General features: G+C 43.6%; 1 protein-coding gene across 3 annotated transcripts in view; it reads left to right on the forward strand.

Moving 5' to 3' along the window:
• Positions 1 to 17,204, forward strand: part of mpp7a (membrane protein, palmitoylated 7a (MAGUK p55 subfamily member 7)) — a 163,878-nt gene that overhangs the window by 127,006 nt on the left and 19,668 nt on the right. For all 3 annotated transcript variants that reach the window (XM_037756946.1, XM_037756947.1, XM_037756948.1), the window contains 2 exons: positions 9,156 to 9,326; positions 15,826 to 15,906. In XM_037756946.1, the coding sequence (XP_037612874.1) occupies positions 9,156 to 9,326; positions 15,826 to 15,906 (252 nt within the window). The remainder of the gene's footprint in view (positions 1 to 9,155; positions 9,327 to 15,825; positions 15,907 to 17,204) is intronic.

Here is a 17,204-nt window from a genome sequence, read left to right on the forward strand (position 1 = left end):
TCCCTCTGGAGGACCACAGGCCGTACGAGCTGGCTCACGCACAAATCCTCTGTCTGTCCATCTGCCTTTCTCTTTCGTTTCTGTCTCTCTCCATCTCTCTCTCTCTGTCCCATTCGGTCTATATTCAGAGGTTGAGGTCAAGAGGTGAGCTGGCCTCAGAGCTCTCCTTGCACACTACAACGTTCAGACTCCAGATTTCACAGGATATCCAGTGCACACGCGAGTTTATAAATACTGAGTTTGAGCCATGTCTGCCAAGCTCAATCAGGGTCACTTCCCAAGGCCCGACCATGCCAAACACCAGTCCATTTTTTTTTCCACTCCTCTCTGTCCCCTTCAGGCTTTGCCCTTACTGTCACCCTGCCTCCTCCACGAGGTCAATGACCTCAGCCTCTCCTCTTCCTCCTTCGGTACCCAAACAACATCCAGCACTCTAGCGGGTTAGCAGCATTTCTCTACTCCAGCAGCCCAGAACGAGGTTTAACTGAAATGAGAGAACCTCAGGAGGAGGAGAAGAAGAAAAAAAATTGTGAGTTATAATAACATCTTCTGTATGCGAGTACTTGCTGCATGGCTTTTCAGCCTGTTGGATGTGGTTGTATGATTTAGAGTTGGCCCGTCCCTAAAAGTTTGAAATCCTAGAACTTACAGATGCTTTTGCAATGCTACTGAGGTTGCATGGGGAAATAGAGGAGGCGGTGGGAGGGTGGGGGGGAGGGGAGGGGGAGTTGTTGTCCTTTAGTTTTTGGTTTGTTTTCCCTTCATGCCTCTCTCAGTGATGCAACGTCTGTAAGGTCCTTTGCCAAAAGCGATCCTCGAGCACTACTGGGGGGCGAGCAGATTCCTGTGCTCAGATGTTGCTAGATTTTAGAGCCAGCAGGCTAGAGAGTAAAGTCAGACTTAGGAGGATAACTTCGTCCCATGATGCCTTCTTATTGGACTTTTCCAGAAAGCAGGGCTTTGAGACTTTCAATACTGCACAGAGAATTAAAGAGCAGTTTGACACCCAGGACGCATTATTTTTCATGATTTATTTTTCAACTGATAGGCGCCCGTGGGTGCCCAAATTTTGTGAATCTCATTGTCACAAAATCACTTTTATTGCGCTTGCTTTAGTAATGACTAATGAAATGTGACACTGCTCTGCTACAAATTACAACAGGCTAGGAGCATTTCCTCCGCCCGCGAGCCACCTTTACACTCACGCCTTTTTAAGCCGATGCAGCCCTGGCGGAGGAAATGCTCCCAGCGAGGGCCAGCCACGGTAAAGTGTTATAAACTGAAACTAGAATGGCCCTCGGAGAGCACAAACATCCGCCAAGGTGCCTGACTTTAAAAACAGATCACAGCTCACAGCTGGCGGAACCGTGAGGTGGTCGGCTCATTATTAACACGGTGTGTTTCCGTGTAACGTATCGGCGGATGCCTCTCTCATTCAGCAACCATGTTATGTCTGTATAATGTTACACTACGTTATCTCTCATCCCGTCATCTAACGTTTTTTTCTTTCTCACCGCGGACGGCCAGCAGCTCCCGCACCTCGATGTCTCGCCACACATCCACACACGTATCCCTTCCTCCGTTCATGTGAATGAGACCCAGACTAAGGGTTGGGAGGCGGGGTTAAAGAAAACGCTACTGTGCCTGCTCTATGGGTCTAATGGATGCGGAAGATCGCCAGAAGATCCGGGTACTTTATCACCTGGCAGTCGAGCCATTTTGGCTTCATGCGCCACTGAGCAACTCTCATAGGACTGAACGGGAGCCTGCCTGCAACGCTGTATCCGGTTCTCTTTATACATCCATGGGGGTTAACAAGGGTCCTTTTATCAGCATTAGCAACCAACCACTGTTTAAGAGTCTGAAAAGAGACGTGGAATTTCCTCGACTGGTGCTCTGTTGTAGAGCATCTTCTCCTTCTCAACATCAGACTAATGAGACAAACAGGAAAGCAGGCATTACAGCACTTCTGGCACTCAGAGGCCCCTTTTGGCATGTTGATAGTGGCTCCAAGGACTCCAGTAGACGCAGAAGTACTCGTGTGTGCGTATGTGTTTTTTTTTTTTTTTTGCCAACACATAAGGCATCAGGCATCGTTTTGAGACGAGACATTCCTGAGCCCAAAGAGCTGTGGGATAAGACGGAGGGGAAAAACAAATAGCGCTCGACACAAATGGACCTCTCTCAGCCAAAGGTCTAGAGCGCTATTCCACCGTATAAGCCTGTAACACTTGGGTCGGGTACCACTTTCCAAATGCTTAGTGCGGGGGCCGTGGAAACTGCTCCCAGAGTGTGTTCTCCCCAGATAACACTCTAATGAGTTCACCACCGTGGACTGCTGCACGTACATTTCAAATGTCACACCAACGGACTGCGCCTTTTGCTTTCATTGAGTTTATTAGTCCAGAGGTTGGGTCATGTACTTTATGTACACACCGTTGGGATCTTGTCCAGAAAAAGTTAGACGTTTGATACCATCAAATATTCTAAGATCAGCCGAGGAGCCCGCTTTACTACTGTACCATAATCATTTTCCCAGATGCCTGTTAACAGTAGTGTGGAGGGAGCATTTGAAGGACACACGCCTGTCTGTCTGTCTGTCTGTCTGTCTGTCCCCTTACTCTTCTTTTCACTTGCTGTCCTTTCAGCATTGTCCTCTTGTCTCAAGGTTCCTCTACCGATTCCTTTCCTCTTTTGATTCCTCTCCATTTCCCTCCCAATTCCTCTGCTCTGCTTTCCTCTCTTCTCATCTCCTCTCTTGATTCCTTTCCCAATTCCTTTCCTTTCCTTCCTTCCTTAATTCCTCTCCTCTCCTCTCCTGATTCCTCTCCTCTCTTCTCCTCTCCAAATTCCTTTCCTTTCCTCTCTTAATTCCTCTCCTCTCCTCCCCTGATTCCTTTCCCAATTCCTTTCCTTTCTTAATTCCTTCCTCTGTCTACTCCTGATTCGTCTCCTCTCTTAATTATTTTCCTCTCCTGATTCCTCTCCTCTCTTCCACTCTCCTCTCCAGGTTCCTCTCTAAATTCCTTTCCTTTCCTCTCTTAATTCCTCTCCTCTCCTCTCCTCTCCTCTCCTCTCCTCTCCTCTCTTCTCCCCTTTGATTGCTCTCCTGATTCCTTTCTTTTCCTTTCTTAATTCCTCTCCTCTCCTCTCCTGATTCCTTTCTTAATTCCTCTCCTCTCCTGATTCCTCTCTTTGAGACCTTCTTGAAACCTCTGGAGGCGTTGTACAGTACATCATGTTGGCCCACAGTGACACGGCTCAACTTGTGTCTCTCTTAAATCTGGGCATACTTCGCCTCGACAGTCTAGCACGCTTCCTTGTATTATGCAAGCAAAGCAAATTGGTGATAAATCAAGCGGAGCAGTCCTGCTGTCTACCCCGGCTTTTGTATTTTTGTCATCATGAGCAGCAAACGCTCCATCCTCTTTTTATTCACTGTCGGGGTAATAATGGCTGACAGTGTGGAAAGCGTCCTCCACCTCCGAGCCTGCTTCATCCCTTCCAAACCGAGCCAGTAGTGGGCACGCACGACGAGGCCGAGAGAGCCGGTAATGCTTCCCACATTTGGTGCCCACGAACAGGACTAAGTGTTACAGCGTGAAACCGCAGCGCGCGGCATCGAGCTACGAGCATAATACTCACTTAATCCCCAGCTGCCATGCGTGGGTAATTCCATAGATGTCGTCTCCATTAGTCCGGAGGAGAGAGGGCCCCCGCCGTCGAGAGCCAGGATGGCACTGGAGCTGTCAGCGCGGTCTCCTGTAGTTAGGCCACTGGGCCCTCACGGCACCGGGGGCCTCGCAACAGGTGGTTTCACTATGAGGCTTTTCCTCTTAGCTTCACCGCACGTTTTCTCTCTCTCTCTCCCTCTCTGCACAAGTTTGATTGGAGGGAAAATCTCTGTGTTGTCATCTCTGCCCACGCGTGATGTCTGGAAGACCTGATGCTTGTATTGTTCTCAGGCTTCTCCTCTTTCAGACGACCGTTGGCAAATCAGCGAGTCCTTTTGAGTCATCCGTTATTTTTTTTATGAGCATTTGTCTTCTTACTGTACTGTACTGTACTTTTTTTTCTTTTCCCAGTTGTAGCTACTTCCTTTACAGGTTCGTAAATGCACAGGATGTTGGTGTCCGAGTGGGCAGTTTGCATTCACAGTTTGCACAGGCCTCCGGGCGCTTTCTTTACGCACATGCTGAATTTCCTACGTGGCTGTTAGATATTATCAGAACTGGAAAATGGGCTTGGAGGACCGCTGGCGACTTCCAAGCAATTGTGTGTGTGTGTGTATGCGTGTGCGTATAGTCACAGCTTGTGTTTACACCACGTTAAATTTGCTCATCTTTTTTCCCCTCCGCTTTTTTTTCATGTTTCTGTTTTCCTGAAAGCATTCAAAGTGTCAGTGTGTGTGTGTGTGTGTGCAAGTTTTCAGTTGCAGTTTTGGCAATTACCTAGTCAAGGCCTGGTGCACACCATTAGGCGGTACGTATGTGTGTGTGTGTGACTTAAGCAAGGAAACTTTAACTCCATACCCCAAAACACACACCACTCTTTTTGCATAACAACACACCCCAGGACACACTGCCACCACTCAGCTCTCATTCCAGGGGAATTCAAAACAGATCTACTGTCAACAAATTTGACTTGAATTGACCTATCAAACCATTGAAAGAGGTAATGGATCCCAGTGCCACACATATCCTACATTCCTTTGTTACGAGTAAGCCTTATGCTTGGATCATCCTGTGACAAACGTGTTGGTGTGCCAACATACCCGAGGTTTTTCATGACAAACAGGCAGGCTGTCTGCGTTGGAACGGGACTTGAATCATTCCTTAATTCTGGATCAAATTAATTTCCATCCCCTCTGTCTGCTGTAATTCAGTCTCCGTCAGTGCTGAAGATGTTGTTGGGGGGGGTGTTTGGTGAGGGATGGGGTGACGCTTTGATTTATTTACCCTTAAGGCAGCGCTAGAAGGGAGGGCAGGAGAACTCTCCATCTCCTTCATTATTTGGATGGAGCTGTCTAAAAGGGTTTAACGGACCAATATGTAATATATTTACTGTAATAAATCATAAAATGACCATGATATGTCATCAGAGATTAAGGAAACATGCTAAATTGAAACACTGGTTTCTCCGACAACAATGCTACAGCCAGTTTGTTCTCTTTTGAAATTTCCATTCCGGTTTGGAACTTCTGTTTTTTGTTTTGGATCTGTGTGATCCCGTCCACTGTCCATTTCCACACCCAGTTGACACATGTGAAACAAACTGCCACGCAAACAGCCTTCTGCAGCCATGGAAGTACGCTAACGAACTGGATCAACAGAGATAACATAACGTTAGATTCTACCGACCTGACGGCGTTTTTGAATTTGGACTGCTGTTACCCATTTTAAATGTTAGCTAATGCTAAAAATTTGAGTTTCAGAGACTTGCAATGTTAAACTTTTAATTTTACTTTCAATTCTCAGGAAGAAAACTGAATAATTTGTTCCTCTGGCTTGAACTTGGTGTGTGAATCTCAATAGAACAACTAATATTCATCAGTTTTTATTATTTTTTTGCCTCACGGACACCTCGATTCATTTCAGCAAATATTACTTTCAGATAGTACTCTAAATTTCTCTCTCCGTCTCTCACTCACTTAACGCCCTTTCATAAACAATGTGACAACGTTACCACTGCACGCTGAACCCAGTGGCGAGCGCAGCTCAAACATGAGCTCAAACTGCACTGTGTTGCGAGCATAGGCTGCTCTCTTCTGCCTGGAAACAACATTTGGCGTAGCTCTGTTGTCGTCCGGGTCAAAACAGTCGGGATTACACACGCTGTACAGTACCAGAAATGGGTTAAATGGGAAAATTTGCCATAAATCGGGAGAAATACAGGAGAATTGTGACACCGGGAGGAAACCGGGAGGGCAATGAAAAACAAGAGTCTCCCGGGAAAATCGTGAGGGTTGGCAAATATGGCTGTCAGTACTACATATTTCTCCTTTAAGTGATCTTGAGGGGCACTAGATTACCGAGGGCCCCCCTCAGCTGAGGGACGGCGATTTATAACTGCTGAGCCTCGTAATTAAACCCTGTGCACCTGCCCACGCTGTGGAAAATAGAGGAGATATTGCCCGAGCCAATGAGATGGCAGCTTGTCATACCCTATGACAGATAGAATAAATGGCTGTCATAGTATTACTTAAAGCCTAATTTGTTTACATTATGATAAATGACTGACCAGAGTGGGTTTTTGGGGTTTTGAACATCCAGAAAACTGACTGCTCGCTTTCAATAGGATATCATTAACATTATACTTTTAATGTTTATTGTAATGATGTCAACCCTTGTGGATATTGGTTACAGTTTCATGTCTTTACAGGAGAAATGCAGATGAGCGGTGGATGTTTTCCACTGTGTGGCAGAGGCTAATAATCCCTGTGTGGGGGTGGAGAGGGTGAGGGTGCTGAATGAGTAGATTAACCACAGGAGAAAATGGCACAGTAAGCCGCAACCTGCCCACAGTGGAACAAAGTCTGCCCTAAATGTCCAATGTAACACTATATTCGGTACGCGTGTGTACGCTCCTACGTATACACGAGCTCATGCAAAAACATTATTTTTCTGCCGCGATGACTTACAGGGTGTTTCATTTGTAGCTCAGCGTAGGTCCGCAGCTCCATCCCTTATTAAGGGACTGTTTGGAAGCTGAGAAGAATGCAGACTCTCTCTCTTCACTGCATGTCTGCACAGCCCCACAGTGGTTTGAAAATGTTGTGGAAAGTATTAAGGGGGTGGATATCAGGAGCTGGTTCTTCTCCCAGTCCATAATTTTCATGCTGCCTTAATCTTGCATCATATTTTCAAGGTCATTAGTTCCTGATAAAAAGCTGAAATAATGAAAGAGAAGGCTGAAAACAACTCATGGCTGTAAGCAGAAATAGGATATCGGACGTTCTGGAGATTAACTTCTCTTTTACGTTCGACCAACATCTGTCATAAATATGAAACCGTAGTCCTCAAATTAGAGGTAAACGTCTCCTTTTGATCCTGTCGTAGATTATCAGATCAAGGCGCGCACACTCTTGGATCGGTATGTTAAGAAGCCTTTGTGACGGCGGTCCAAGGACACGCCGTAAACCAATCGGAGATGACGGCTGATGTAAAGTGACCCGGTGTGCACAGGGGGCAACCTTTCCTTTGTGGCCAGCCAAAGAAGTGATACACACATACCTCATCACTATCTAAAATTGCAATGTGAATGAAATGGAAATCATAATGTAGCCATACAGTTATGTGAACAGCCATCCACCACCTAGCAGTAAATTCACATGCTGTAACCGTCAATTACATGAAAAGAACATCTAGTTCCTCTCAGCAGACATGTGGCTTTAGAGACCACAAGATTCAAGACGTATAAAATAAAACAAGGATGAGTCATTCTTGATTAAAAAGGTAATATAGTTAACCTCCTGAGATGCTCCCAAACGACTTTACCGTCTTTCAGAGGCTTTAGCATGTTCAGTTTTAGAGCTAGAGTGAAATTACATATATCTGAAACTACATCCAATGAATTCATTAGTAACAACCACCTTATGCTAGCTTGTCGGGAAGGAGGCTAAATAATGCTCCAAATTTAAGCTAAATTTTGGCGAGGAAAAACTGGCATGGACATTTTCAAAGTGGTCCCTTGACCTCTGACCTCAAGATATGTGAATGAAAATAGGTTCTATGGGTACCCACGAGTCTCCCCTTTACAGACATGCCCACTTTATGATAATCACATGCAGTTTGGGCCAAAAAACATAACGTTTTTTGAATGCAGTATAAATGTGTCATTTTCGCCTATTCTTAAAATGGTGTATTTGAATATTTCTGCATACTGGGGTCCTTAAACAGTCTTAGAATAACATAAATTGGGTATCACTGTAAAGCTGAGACTCTTGTGGATCCAATGAGCCCAATTGTATTAATGTGTGATGATGTTAGTCCCCATAGTAGCCATTTTATTGTATTTGACCTCACTGTATAGAATGACCTGTGGTGACCTCTAGGATAATCACAGCCTCATGAAACTTTACAACCACAAACTAAAGACCTAGAGCATTTAGAGGATAGGTAGATTGACAAAAAAGGGGTTTTCTGAGCAGTTTCCAGAACAGAAGTGCTCGCCATCAAATCACTGGAAAATGCAATTCTTGCAGAAACCTCCAAATGTCAAAACTTTTTGATACCAAATCACATCATGGCTTTTTCTATGGTGTTCCTCAAGGTCTTGGAGTCTTAATGTGGTATTTTGGAGGGATTATTGATCATTTTTATCCATTCTGGAGTGGTAAACATTTTTTAAATTTAGCACCAAATCTGTGTAACAAACGGTATCAACCCAAACACTGCTGCAACAACTTATGAGACATAATAGAGCATGGAAATGGTCATCATATACTTCTATCATAATGTTCTAAACCCTTATACGCTTTTTCACAATTCATTTTAGTTAATTAATTAAATCATTCATTCATGTTTATTTCTGATTTATGACTAGAACAACTTGACACAGCTGCATCTCAAATTAATCTTCAGGTTCCCAGCTTTCAGATGATGTACACCACTTCTATGTGACATTTACTGTTGACCTGATATCTCCCCCTAAAGACCCCCTGTACCCCGCTTAAAAAGACAAAAACAGGTCTATTGTGGGTCTCAGAGGGTTAATGAGAAAACATCCAGTATTGTTATGAGTCGCTTTTCACAAATGTTAAAAGCCTTAAAAGCAGTCTCCAAGAGACACGTGTCTGCACAAAAGAAGCAAATTCAAATCTACTACATGTCACCGGGGGAAAATGTGAATAAAGTGTTTGAGTGTGATATCCAGGGAAACTGTTTGGCCCAATGTTCTTCTTTCACCTACAGCAAAGATAGCTGTCATAAAACTGAGCTGCACAATGCAATATGAGGTATTGGACATGGAGCCGCGGAGGTGTTTGCCAAGACGCTGAAAACGACCATAAATCGCACAGCTGCGGGCCTCTGTGTACATACAGTTGTGTCTGGATTTAGAAACCCTCACAGACACACGTCGGGGTATATTTGAGATTAATGTGTCTCTTTCTGTCTCCTTTTCCCTTCCTTCTCTCTTTTCATCCTGACCTCCAGCTGGGTTCAGGAGGAGCTTCCGTATGAGCAGGAGGGACAAGAAGACCAACAAGTCCATGTACGAGTGCAAGAAGAGCGAGATGTACGACATGGCGGACGTGCCCACGTACGAGGAGGTCACGCCGTACCGCCGGCAGAGCGGAGCTAAGCACAGGCTGGTGGTCCTAGTCGGTGAGTAGAGAGAGCTGGACTCAAAACACTGCACAGTGAATACGATTCAAAAGCCGAATTATAGTATATATAGCATACAGTCGGACACAAAGGTAGGCAAACGTTATGGGTTTCATTTTGCAAGATACAGGTAGATTAAATATGCAGTTTTACCAGACGTTTTGATGATTGGCTTGTAGATCTTAATGTCATATACCCTTCCCGTTTGTGAACCGGACATCGGCCTCCAAAGATTTACATAGTTTGAACTGACAGGTGTTCACTAACGCCAAAACACATCAGTAAACTCCTCCTCCTCCTAATTCGTAAGGATCGATATCATAATCTAACTTCAATTTTGTAATATACGGCCCCATTGCCTCTGTCAGCTTCTGTTTATATGGTCATTTAACTTTCGCACGTACTTTTGTGCATTTCCGATGATGAATGATTGACAGATGACCGATGAATAGACAGGTGTCAGATTCCCATTCCCTATTACTTAAAAATATCTGATTGACTTTTTAATGTTTCCAGCTAACTCATATTAAAACAACAACACTGTAAAAGCTGAAGCTAATTCATTTCATTCCAATGTAACCCAGTTTTGGGGCTTAGTTTACATACTTTTTCATATTTTTTTAAGACTTATAGAGCAGAGCTGCTAGCTTTATCCTAAACTTCAACCGTAACCAGCTTCCACACAATAGATGTGCAGATGTGCAATGTTAGAGCAGGTAAACACACTGTGTGATCCTTTTCTTACACTATCTTATTGCTGTTAAACTTGGCACCATACAGTTTAATAACCCAGCATGGTGACACATATAGATCACTGAACCGACAGTGACTCAGAGTTTCACAGCCTCAGGCGTCCCGGCCTTGCCCTCCCACGACCCTCGACCCAGAAAACGAGCCTCCCAACGTGGGGACTCGCCCGCAGTCATCCCAGGCCGTCTTAATTTAGACTTTTAGCACTCTGGGGAATCGACGGAGCAGACCTCATATTAATCGCTCACATTTAGTGCCTTCATTTACCCACTCTCAACGTCCCTCTCTGTTTTTTTCGAGCCGCTGGAATTGTTAACACTCGCCCCGAGGAGCGGGTGTTACAGAGCCCTCCAAAGAGCTTTATAACGTGCCAAGGTCTTGAAAATGAATTTAGCGGTTTCTCATTCCGTGTTTGCGGTTGGAAGACGAGCGTTGCCAGTGAATGGTGGAACAATACGCTAAGCCAGGTGCAACAGTATAAAGACTTAAATCTTTCTCAGAACCAACTATACCATCAGTGAGCCTTTTTCCCTTTTTTAGGTCGTGACAAAAAAAATGACAAGAATGTCCCAGGCACAGATGGAACAGAACATTCCCTGCATTTTTGAGTTTCCATTCATCAAGATGTACTCAAAAGTCTGTTCCAGTCTTCATCATTTCACATATTCTGACAGCACTTTCTAAACATTTGTAAGGTTAATCTAGAAATGAACACTACTGGCAACAAGGTCTCTCTCTCTTTTCCTTTTTTTTTTCTTCTCGTGCATGCTCTCTCTGCAGACTCCTTAGCCTGACCGACCAGGCCTCGGTTCACTTAAATACGCCACACAGAGCATGGACTTCATCAGGCCTTTTGCAAATTAGCAAGCCCATTTTCCTGCCAGCATGTCACAGGCGAACACAGAGGATGCTGAACCTCTCCCACCTGTCACGCTAATGTAAATATTTTCAATTAGCGTCCTTAATTTGGAGGACAACCTATGGACAATTTCACACATAACGAAGCGGAGGGCCAAGGAGAGATCTGCTTTATGTTTCTCTGCCTCCGTCTCTCTCCTTCTTCCTCTCCCCGGAGTCTCCTGATTTTTCTTATTCAAAAATCTTTTCCCTCCGACGCTTTTCTCTGTAACTGCTCTTTCCTGTTTCTGTTCAGGGGTGAGACATTTTATTCCTCAATGTAAGGGCATGTGTTTTCAACACTCTTCATTCAACCTATTAAAGCAAGTTGATTTGTTTAGAAATGCACAACAGCCCCGACATAAAACCTGTACTCTGGCCATTTTCAATTTTCATCCCAGCAATTGACCATTCATGGCACATATGCAGTTTACAATGACAGTAATGGCAGGTATACCATTGATATTTTTAGTAATTCTTGATTTCAGACAGAGGTAGGACATTTGTAGAGGACAACTGTCAGCTGAAATTACCATTGCCACCATTTTAGCAGCAATAGAGTGCTCCAGAGATGACGTATTTTTGTAGGCCAACCAGGAAGTTAGCATCGCTCTGGGTTCCCTCGGCAAAAAGCCAATGGGATTGTTCCATTGGGTTTTGGATTATTGCAGAAAATAAACTCTGTGGCAAACACACGTTTATGATACTTACACGTTTTGTTCAGCAAGATAACATCCATAAATGAACACCACTTTTATGATTTTTGAAGCGTCAATGCCAGAAGTTAACAGCTAACTACACCACGGTCGCATGAGCGCTAGTATACACAACGAGATTGTAAAGGCGGACGAGTCAGCCTGATGACGTTCAGTAGTCTCATTTAGCCACTTGTTCGCAACTGCCTTTTAGAAGACATATAAAGGCTTCAAAATTCACAAGTGGGGTATTTATTGATTTATTTGATCTTGTAGAACAAAACGTTAAAATCTCTTCAGCTTGTGTTAACCACAGACCTTATTTCAGGCATCTAACTAGAAACTCATTCAATTAGTTAGCTAATGATATGCTGCTTAGCTCTGAAAGTTTACTGTAGGTAAAAGGCTTGTTAGCCGGACATGCCTACGACTACAACTTACTGTATGTTAGAGCAGTAAACACACTGTGTGATGCTTTTCTCACACTCTTGAGTTTTTGTTTTTAAAAGTCTAAAGAAAAAGTGCTACTTTCCAGATCTTTATATTATGAGTATTGCTCTTACTACAGCCCTTCTACAACCTTTTATAAAAAAAGTTAAGCAGTGAGTTGGAGGAGGGTTTAGTCAATGTTATACTTCAGAGAAGAAGAAGTAAAGTCTGCATTATTGTAGGACTTGCAGACAGGACGCAACCCTCCTTGCCTGACATGACCTCAACCCTGCTCTTTTTCCTGTCTGCTCCAGCACAACCCCCCTATTATTTTTATATCAACCCCCCCCGAACACTTTCCAGGAATGCCTAACGGCGTTTCTTCATTAATGTGGACACACGGGTCCACAGTACCTACCCACTAATGAATGACCTGCTGCTGCCCACCTCTCGCACAGAGTCTGAGATCTATTTCCAAGACAAATCAAGATGCTTATCTGGGGTTTTATACATTTTAAATCAGATCGCCAATAAAAATATATTTTTACATACTGCATGCATAGTTTGACTAAACCGCTGATGGTTTTGAAAGAAATCTTGATTATTTAACCTGACAAAAAATGATGTGCTGATTTCCACATTTCCTCGTAACTTGACCCACTGAACTTACAGTAAGGTTTTGATGAATTGAAAGCTTTCTAGTTTTTGGTTTTCCCCAACATATTTCATACACACCGATGCCTTAAATTAATGTTTATGTGGTATCCAAATATATAAAATTGGAACTCTATTTCAACTCCTGTTTAACAATGTAGTAGCAGTGCATTGTAAATGATCTGCGGTTACCACGTCGCACTGCTGTCAGGCTTTAAATGTGGTGGCAGCAGCAAAGCCAGCGCTGCATGTATGAGCAGTGCTGTAATATCCCGCGCGCCCTGGATGGATGTGAGGCGGGCTGGGAGGGTTCGAGGCTGGGTCGAGGCTCTGGGGTCCAGACGGAGCAGGGCCTCGTCGGGCCTGGCCTCGGCCTCTCCGTACACAATTGGCCTGGAAGTTATTACGCCCGCGATATTAAAATCAACTCCTCTAATGAGTGCGGTAATGAAATCGGACACTTTTACTGGCACGGCAATCTGCAAGGCCAGGAGCACCGCAAGAGGGCCGGCAAAGGTAGAGAAAAAACACATAAACACAATGTAAATATGCCAGCTTAGTCCAGAAAATTCCTTTTTTTATTGTAGATTTATAAAGTTGCTGTTCTATTGGTGCATTGTTAAAGACAAACAATGCACAAAGAGGTGGCGTGTTTAGGGTCAGACTGTTGAACAGGACCACAGGGCACTGCTTGTAAAAGACGTGGTGGTGGGCCCCTTTGGCAGGCTGGTGGTACAGCTGGAATAAGCTTTAATCGCCATCCGAGGCATTTTGATGAAGGCCTGCTGCCATGCATCATTGATATCACAAGTGGCAAGCAAGGGAGCGATGTACAAGGTGAAAATGGTTTTACGAGCGTGCAGAAGTGGGGCCGTTAGTCATACCGAGGGGTAGCAGACGTGGACCCTGTTGGTCCCCCGTGATATCAACGCTGAGATTCGAGCAAACAAGCTTGTGTGGAGGTTTTGCGGGCTGCCGGGAGGACTGTCTGCACCACCGCGATAGGGCTCATAAAAGAGCCTCTTTTACCACGCTCTGCCACCTTCAGCACCTATAACAACATTGGTCCACGGCCTTGTTCAAACAGCGCCGCCGCATTCCTCCCCGCGCTCCCGAAACAAATTCAAAATGAACTCCATTTCCTCATCTTAATAAATCACCCGAGCTCTCAACCCCCAGGTACTTTCTTTTTTTCCTCACTGAAAAACTCCCTCTCCCCCAGCTAAGATTGATTGCTGTCTTCGGTTGGCCATGTGCTTGTTTATGAGAGACAGCAACCACAGAATGCCTCGCGCCGTCGGCCCAAAGAGGGTCGGGGTATTTTTCTCTCTCTCTCTCTCTTTTTGAATTCGCAGTGTGAGTGCGCTGAGGAAACAGCTTTTATCACTTACAGCAGTCGCACAATAGGACCCCGAACCATGTGTTGCTGGGCGCAGAAGTAAAAGGGAAAGAACTGGGTGTGAATTTGTCTGTGTGCGGAGGCCGCCGGTGTTCAGAAATTATGCTTAAAAGAGGCCTCGTTGTCCACACCTATTTATCAGGTTGTGGATCACTCCAAAAACTGCTTCACACAAGATGAAATGTGGAGAAGTTCAGATAGCACGAGAGGAAACAGGAGCCCTCTGTCTCTTAGAAATACAGAGCAACATTTTTTCTCTCTCTCTCTCTCTCCTCCGTCTCCCTCTCTTTCCACCTAATCCGCATCGCTGAGTGAACTCATTGTCCGTTTGTTTTAGAGGAGCGGCCTGCTAAACACATTTGCCTGGAGAAACGAATTTCCAATAGGGTCCGATGCGATTGTAGTGTCTGCCCAGAACGTCAGGCATGCGAGGAATCTCGAGCCCAGATCAAGCCCTGTCCACACACTGCAGAGCTGTGGTAAAACACTGAAAACGCAGAGCCATGCACTTGTTACTCCAAAGCTGATTTCTTGTCCAGTGCGTTGGAGACGTCGATGCCAGTCGGTTCAAATTAGGATGATGTAGCACCTTGCGTAACAACCACCAAAAGACTGGAGAATGGCTTTCGGAGACGGAGAAGAGTCAGAGGGAGAACTGTAAAAGAACATTTGGATATTGATTCAGTGACTACCGCCAAAACCAAAACCAGTGTAAAGTTCTGACGTCTCTTTTGTGTTCCTTAATATCAAAATGAAATTACTTTGCTCAGTTTGATTGGACTTTACCATCTCCACATGTCGGTTATTACGCGCTGGAGGGATGCTCAGCTTTTTGAGCCACACATGAATCAATAGTCAGTTCCCTGCCTTCGCCTCATCGTCCCAGTTTCCCCACTGGGGATGTGATGGGATATCTATCTGACTTGCAACAATAAGGGAAAAAGGCTTCCTTACCTATAATGTGTACCCATATTAGAGGTTTAATGTTCTGCCAAACCACAATGAGAGAAGAACTGGTTAGAAAACGACCTGTAACTGGAGAATTTGCGTAGCTTTGTCATATTAAATCAATTATCTTTGCTCCAAAGGCTTTTACTGGGTTGATTATGTCTTAATAGAAGATGAAATTTAACTCACACTGTGGCAAATTGATTTAATATTATATAACAAAAAACACTGGTCTAGAGATTAGATGAGATGAAACGTTCAAAATACAGCTGCACGGAGACACGCAAGAGGTAAGAAAACAGATACAAAAAACTATTTTAAGGAAATAAATCAAAATAAAAGAAGAAATTGTAGAAATTAGGGAGATGACCTGAAAAATAAGGAAAATATAAAATTTGACAGGCAATGAGGGTCTTGATAGGGAGACAGAGATGTAGCATTATGGGAAGTGTAGGATCCAGTGTTTTTTTGAGTCCACCACTAAATTGCTGGAGAGCACCTTTAATATTTGATATGCTTGATAAATCTGTTAAATGCTGTTTAGTATATTTTATGTGATCATAACTATACTAACACATCATTTGTAAAGCCTGTATTGGTGCTAAATATTGTCTCATGTTGACTTGTCAAAGTAGGAAAAGCAATCAATCTACATTCAGCATGGCAGCCTGTCTCTCTGGCCTGATTAGACTCCTGTCATATTCTCGATGTGTTTGTGTTTGTGCAGGACCCACGGGAGTCGGTTTGAATGAGCTCAAGAGGAAACTGTTGATCTCAGACCCCCAGCACTTCAGTGTGACCATCCCACGTAAGTTCACTCCGCTCGTCCCACCGAGGTCAAGTCACGCCCTGTTTGTGCGTGTGTGTGTGTCTGCGGTCAAATCCAGCATTAATTTCCCACTAGATTCCATTTGTCTTCCGATCGTTCCTCTCTCCGTGTATCTGTTTGTCTTATGTGTGAATGTGTGTTTTACACATTGTGTCCACCATAAGCTTTTAACCAGACCGTGGTTGTAGATCTGCTATTTATTGGCAAATAACTTTTAAAGGGAAAGAAAACACCATTTGGCTTTCTCAGCATGCTGCATTCACACCAGATCATAAGAAAGCCAGATGCAATGTTGGACAACTGCACATTGTAGGTTGAACAGCACATACAATAATTCTGTTCAACCTACAATAAAAAAGACTTTACTTACTTTGTATGATGTTTTATAGGTTACAGGTTGCATACAAGTTCTACTTTGAAATAATACAAACCAAATATTGCCATTTTATGCTTTTATTCTCTTATTCTATAGGTTTTTTTTCTCTATTTTTTTCTGATTAGGACAGAATATATGAAGAGCAAGTGAACAAAAAAACATTATTTTTATATTTTATCTTTAGATATGGCTTCTTTTTATTGCAGACAAAGTTAGAAATTAGGGCTGTCAAGGTTAACGCCATAATAACACATTAACACAAATTTGTTTTAACGCCACAAATTTGTTTAACGCATAACGCATTTTTAGATTGTAGCGGGCTCAGTTGTAAAGCTAGAGTGAAGAACATGGTATCATATGAAACTAAAAAAACTAAGAAATCCATTGGTACCAACCAGGTCATACTAGCTTGTCGCAAAAGAGGTTAAATAACGCTCCGAACTTACACAAAATTTTGGTGAGGAAAAACTGGAATGGCCATTTTCAAAGGGATCCCTTGACCTCTGACCTCAAGATATGTGAATGAAAACGGGTTCTATGGGTATCCACAAGTCTCCCCTTTACAGACATGCCCCCTTTATAATAATCACATGCAGTTTATTGGCAAGTCATAGTCAAGTCAGCACACTGACACACTGACAGCTCTTGTTGCCTGTTGGGCTTCAGTTTGCCATGTTATGATTTGAGCGTATTTTTTAGTTTTAGGGTTTCTGGACAATATTTGTCATTATTTTGTGTTGTTAACTGATTAACAATAATGAATATATACATACATTTGCATAAAGCAATCATATTTGCCCACTCCCATGTTGATAAGAGTATTAAATACTTGACAAATCTCCCTTTAAGGTACATTTTCAACAGAAAAAGAATGATCCTTAGCAGGAATTGAACCATGGAT

The sequence above is a fragment of the Sebastes umbrosus genome, chromosome 21 (genome assembly GCF_015220745.1).
Source record: "Sebastes umbrosus isolate fSebUmb1 chromosome 21, fSebUmb1.pri, whole genome shotgun sequence".
NCBI lineage: Eukaryota > Metazoa > Chordata > Actinopteri > Perciformes > Sebastidae > Sebastes > Sebastes umbrosus.